At 51.9% G+C, this 6321-nt stretch overlaps 1 protein-coding gene across 1 annotated transcript; it reads left to right on the forward strand.

Annotated features, from left to right (window-relative positions):
- Positions 1 to 1147: 1147 nt before the first annotated feature.
- On the forward strand, positions 1148 to 5166 carry LOC145508864 (bone marrow stromal antigen 2-like). The gene is made up of 5 exons (XM_081496477.1): positions 1148 to 1486; positions 2263 to 2317; positions 2600 to 2651; positions 2914 to 3041; positions 3272 to 5166. Exons 1-4 carry the CDS (start codon positions 1199 to 1201, stop codon positions 3020 to 3022), a joined length of 504 nt encoding a protein of 167 aa, XP_081352603.1. The 5' UTR covers positions 1148 to 1198; the 3' UTR covers positions 3023 to 3041; positions 3272 to 5166.
- Positions 5167 to 6321: the final 1155 nt, after the last annotated feature.

The following is a 6321-nucleotide window of genomic DNA, read 5'->3' on the forward strand; positions in this document are numbered from 1 at the left end:
CGGAGGTTTCTGAAAAGCATTTTCAAGGCCCAGGGGAGGGGGCGAGTGGACGCAGTGTATGGGACAATTCTCGGAGTGACTGATGGTGAGGTCACAGGGGTTAACATTATCAATCCTTTTCCATCAGTAGGTCTGGGAGCTACATGCTCATGGTCCTCAAGTTGTTAACATCTTCCATTTGGTGTGTGTGGCTGGGGTAGGAGGAATGGAGGTGGCATTTTCACATGTGTAAAAACAACTCAGGAACGTGTATTAGATACTATTATCTCCATACTTCATAAAGGAGCTAAAACAGTAGATATGGGGGAGGAGTCGCCCTGGGAAGGCGGCTTAGGGTCCTGTTCTGTTCCAGTTCAGAGGGTTTACTGGAGTCCCCAGGTGGTAGAGGCAGATGTTGGCAGAAAGAACAAGTTCCTGCCTGGAGCCAGGACAAGGGCCTGGGTACTGTTTGCTGTCTGGTGCGTCCTCAAATGGCCAAATGCAGGAACTGCAGCCTTAGTTACATGGATACATCCAGCTTTTGTACCCCTCCCAGCGGACGTGGTCCCTCCTCTGACTCCCTCCATGGCTCCCCATGGTCCCCCCAGCAGGGATCAGGAATGCTACGCGAACCCCTGCTAGGTTACCCGGAGAACCTTGAATTCAAAACCCAGTCTCTTCTATCAGACCTTGTTCCCAGTCACCGCTCACCTCTCAGCCTTCATTTCCCCCAGCTGGAGACTTGCCGCCCAGAAAACGCCCTCTGCCTCTTGCGTTTGTGGGACAGACGAACACAAAGCTGGCATGCACTGGGTGCTCAGTAAGCGCAATTGTCACCCTCAGAAACATGTAGCAGAAGGGCAAGGATTTGCCATGGGGTGTCCCACGGAGCCCCACTCCCCTCTCACAGCATCTCACTGACCAGCATCCAACCCAGAAAGCCCCAAGGCCAGAATTTGGCAAAAACAACCCACCGTCTTTTCCGGGAAAAGGAAAAAGGAAACTGAAACCTAAACCGAAAGCCGGGCTGTCAGCTGCCTGCACAGGCTCCATTCAAGTGTCTCCAAGTCAGAGGATCCTCCGGGAGCTCGTCATTGGTCAGCGCCGCTATTATGCTAATCAGGGGGCAGTCCTAGCCCATAAAAGTTCCAGCAGTTCAGTTCAGGATGGCACTACTTCTATTCACTGCATCCCAGTGCCCACGGACACCGAGAAGGACATGAGTGAGTCCTTGATTCCCAACAAAGAAAAGGACTCCAGTGAGTCCGCGCGGTGCGGCCGCAAGCTGCCGCTGTGGCAGGGGCTCCTGCTGCTCGCGGTAGCGGTGGGTCTGCTTGGGCCCCTGATCTACTTCGCTGTCAAGGCCAACAGCAAGGGCTGCCTGGATGGCCTCCGAGCACAGAAGGAGTGTCAGGAGGTCAACCAACACCTGCAGCTCCAGCTAAGCCAGGCCCAGGAAGTCTTACAGGAGAAGGAAGCCAAAGTTGCCACCTGCAAACAGGCTGTGGTAAGTCATTGCTCCCCCTCAAGAGGGCCCCGTACTTGGAGGTCTCTCCCAGGGTCCTTGTGGAGGTCGAGATAGACCTTGAAACTGTGTTCTTTTTGTCACCACCAGGGTTTGGGAATCTCCAAACTCTCCCTGGGTTGCTGGTGTGTTTGAGGAGGGGAGGGGGAAACCTTAGAACTCCCATTATGGGTGTCTGTATCTCTGTAGAGTATGAAAGACCTCTAAACTCTGGTGCTTGAATGCGGGGAGCTAGAACCTCTGCTTGGGCCAATCTTGGGGAGCAGAAATCCCCTCTAGGGTCTGGGAAGAGGACCTCTCCATCTCTTTCCACTGCATCCTGAGAGCCTCTGAAATTTTCACTTATGTTCTAACATGGAGGACCTTGAAACTCTCAGGGACCTCTAACCTGGGCTCTGAAATCATCACTCCCACTTTCCAGCCCAGCCCCTTGTTTCTGGTTATAGAAGGAACTCTTAATCTTATTGGGCTATAGACCTGGGAATCTGGAAACTTCTCCTAGAGTCTGGGCATGGGGACCCTCCATATTCTCTTGTTGGGGGCCTTCAAACTCCCATTTTGAGGATCATACTCTTATGGGTGGCCCAGGAGGGTGGGAGGTTGTGCCTATTCTTCAAGGTAGAAGATTGAGGTGCAGGGGGAGGGTTGGAAGGGAATTGAAAGGGGTGTGGATCTGAGCGCCTCTGATCCCAGGGCTCAGGGAGGGGTCAAGCACCCAGGCACAGGAGTCCAGGTTCTGACCCTCCCCTCTAATCCAGGTGACCCTGAGGGACTCTCTGAAGAAGGAGCAGGCACGCGTGGAGGAGCTTCAGGGTGAGAAAAGCATATGACCAGGGTTCCGTGGAGTGGGCTAGGGGGTCAGCGACAGGCCAGGTGTTGAAAGGGAGTCCGGAGGGAGGGTCCCAGAGTTGTGATCAGGCGAGAGGGAAGAGGGGCAGATTCCACTTGGGGTGAGGAGCCAGGAGCCCGGTTTCCCAGCTGGGGCTGGATGAGGACCTCGCTAGAGTCCCGTGATGTCCCGGCTGGGTGTCAGGTGGCTTAGCGAGGTCACTGTGTCGACGAGGCCCCTAAATCTGTACCCTGTCCCCCGAACAGGAGAGTTGGCGACGTTGAACCAACAACTGCAGGACGTTTGGGCTGAACTAAGGTGCGAGACCACGCCCCGGCCACGCCCCTTTCACCCCACCCGCAGACTCGCCACTCCCTTTCGCTCAGAAAAACCCCGATGATGCTCAGGGGACTAAGTTTAAGTCTCAACCATATCCCATCTGTCACACAACCCTGGGGTGGCCGCTGCTCACTCTCCCGCCCAGCGACTTGGTAGGGGAGGAGTGGAGATCTTAAGGGCAAAGCGCAGATCCCCTGGAGCCCAACTGGCCACAGCCAGAGTTCCCCGATCTCTATTCCAGAAGACAGAGTGAGACCTCAGAGGCAGACAACGGCTCTAGCTCCTCCTTCCTGTTGTTCCTCTTGTTGCCTGCGGCTGTGCTCATGACCTGCAAGTGCCTGAAGAAATGAGGTCCCAGAAAGCCTGCCGGTACGAAGGGGGCGTCTCGAGGGAGAAGAAAGCTCGGAGGGGATGGCAGCTAGGGTGGGTAAGGGTCTGGGGAGGTGGCTGCCTGCGGGGCAGAGGGCTGGGCACCCGGGAGCGGAATCTGGAGAGGGAGGGAGGGCTCAGTGAGTTGGGAGGGGCCCTAGAGGATGGTGGGGCTCGGGGCGGAGCCCGGGATCCGTCCGCCTCTGACTCCCTATTCTGGTGTCTTTTAGGCCACAGCCAGGACTAGGCCGACTCCAGCTCGGATTCCCGGCTTGAGGCTTCCTGACCTGGCCAGTCCTGACACGACCACGTGGCAACATGTTTGTAGGGAGGATGGGGTAGCCTAAGGGGCCCAAGACAGGACAGTCCTGAAAGGATGCCTTGAGAGTGGGAAAGTAGCAGAGCTGGCCCAAGGCCGCCTAGAGCTAGGAATGGCATGCCAGTCGGGTTGCAGCACCTCCCTCTTGCTGACACTGCTCTTAGAAAGGCACTTTCCTCTTGGGTCTTTGGACTCGACATGTAAACATGCCTTTTGGGGGAAAAACTGTACTCTCAAATGTTTGGAGCCTTTCTGTGTGACCTCCCAAAGCATCTGAGGCCTGCCCTGCAGACAAAGGTGGACATCCATCGACATCCATAACCCAACCAGCCTTCCCTGCTCTAGAATGTTCCTCAAGATCTCTAGGGTTCCAGCAGGCACCATCCCACTGCATCCCCAGCCCTCTTCTCTGCTGGCATCATCTTAAAGGACCCTCATCAGTGCTCCCTGCCTGCAGTTTTCTTCTCTCATCTCCTGGCTTCTCTCATCTCATTACCGTTGCATCTTCTGATGACAGTGAGGCTGTGGCGAGGGCCACTGTGTCCTGGTTCCCAATCCCTTCCGGCAGAAAGTGCAGGACTGGGACTCAAACTTGGATGTGCAGACTTGGGACAGACCTGTGTCACCTTGTCCTGCCACCTCCATCCCCCAAGCTCTTATTCATCCTACAATACCCAGCTCTGGGAGCCCCTCCCCCAGAAATTTCTCTGCTTCTCGAAACTGAAGGCCACAAGGAGTTCTCTGATGACTTAGTGGTTAGGATTCCAGGCTTTCCGTGGCCTGGGTTCAATCCCTGGTCTGGGAACTAATATCCCATAAGCTGGAAGACATAGCCAAAAAAAAGGAAGAAAGTTCTCCCTGTGTGTGCTCCTGCTCCTAAAATAGTGTGTGACGGTGGCCTTTGTTAACTGAGCCCCTTATAAGCATATGGTTTCTACGTGACGACAAAGAATGTTCCAGAAGGCTTTAGTGGAATGAAGCTTGTCAAAAATAACAAAGAGCCAAAGTTGGAACAGTTTGAGTGATAAAATAAATATCATCACATGTAAAATAAATGTCCATGAGTTCACAGGACTATAAATACACGGCTGACTAAAACAATAAATGAAAGAGAAGAGAAAAATCTCCCAGGAGGAAGAATATCAAATAATATACACAAATATCTCGCCCTCAAGAGGATGATGTGAGGCTTCCCACGGCTTTGGTGTGGGTGATAAATCGTCACCTCTTTCCAGAAGGCGCAGCTGGAAGGGAGGAAGGAGGTGGCTTTATGCTGGAGACACCTGATGGCCACCACCTCAGCTAGGGGACCATGATCAACATCACAGGGTAAGTCGGGCTGATAGCACGTGCCCTGGACACCTGTGTGATGAGAAAGGCACTTGCCCTCTATGGTCCTTCTCGCCACAGCCCAGTCCAACCATGAGAAAAACACCAGACAAATCCCAACCAAGGACCACCCTACAGAACACCTGACTCTAAACTCTCAAGGTCATCAAGACCAAGAAAGCCTAAGAATCTGCCTGACCCAAAAGAGCCTAAAGAGACATCAGGATTAAGTGTCACGTGAGGATCCAGGGGCAGAAAAAGGACATTAAGGGAAAACCGAGGAGGTTGGAAAATGCCTGGACTTCAGTTAATACTGTTATCAGTCCGTATTGGTTCATACATTGCAGCACATGTACCTTATAGATGAAAGATGACCAAAGTAGGGGAAATGGGGTGTGGGGCCTATGGAATGTTTCTGGACTACCTTTGTTGGATTTGTGCAAACCAAAATAAAATGAGTCTTTAAAAAATAACAAAGGTTGGGACTTCCCTGTGGTCTGGACGTTAAGGCACCTCACTTCCACTGCAGGGGACATGGGTTAGATCTGTTGTCAGGGAACTAAGATCCCACATTCCGCAAGGCACAGCCAAATAATAGAAAGAAAAAGATAGATTCGGACCTTCCGAGTGATCAAGTGGATAAGACTCCATTCTCCCAATGCAGGGAGGTCTGATTTGGCCCTGCTCAGAAAACTAGATTCCACAAGCAACAAATAAGATTCCATGTGTCACAACAAACATTCAGCAGGCCACAAATAAGACCTGGCCCAGACAATTATCTATATATATACATATGTGTGTATATATATATATATATATATATATATATATATATATATACACACACATATTTTTTAAAGCATAAATTCAGAAGAATATGCATTACTTTTTCCAATCAAAATCTTACAGGGAAAACTCACAAACTTTCTGTTTCCAGTGCTGAGACTAGAATGAGGTGAATACAGCACTAGTTTTGGTTGCAAAATGTAGGGGGCACAGAAAAGTTCTATTACGTTCATCCCTGTTTTCGAAACTAAGGCTAGGATGAAATCATTTGCCCAAGGTCTGGCAGGGAGGCAGGGCTGAGCACACACAATCTTGACCCCTATCTGAAATCATGGTCCTAAGCTGACCCTAAAGTTCAAAATTCAGCCCAGTGGAGCTCCAATATCAGCTTTGCCAAGTGCCCTGTCTTTGCACCTGGAATCCTATCCTGGGAGGGAGGCCCTACTCAGGGGACACACAAGCTCACCCTCAGCCTCCACAGCAAGTCCATCCCTGATCCCTGGGTCATTTGGCTGCTGAGTCGCTTCAATGGGGTGGGGGGTGGTTAGGAAATTGTCATTGTTCAGCCGCTAGGTGGTGTCCCTCGCTTTGCAACCCTATGGACTGCAGCTTCCCAGGTTACTCTGTATTTCACTATCTCCCAGAGTTTGCTCAAATTCATGCCCACTGAGTCGGCGATGCTATCTAACCAACTCATCCTCTGCTGCTGCCTTCTCCTCTTGCCTTCAATCATTCTGAGCATCAGAGTCTTTTCCAATGAGTTGGCTCTTCCAATCAGGTGGCCACAGTATCGGAGCTTCAGCATCAGTCCTTCAGGGTTGGTGATCCCGTGGGTAAACTCCACTC

The sequence above is a fragment of the Giraffa tippelskirchi genome, chromosome 6, assembly GCF_054371585.1.
Source record: "Giraffa tippelskirchi isolate mGirTip1 chromosome 6, T2T-mGirTip1v1.2.pri, whole genome shotgun sequence".
In the NCBI taxonomy this organism is placed as follows: domain Eukaryota; kingdom Metazoa; phylum Chordata; class Mammalia; order Artiodactyla; family Giraffidae; genus Giraffa; species Giraffa tippelskirchi.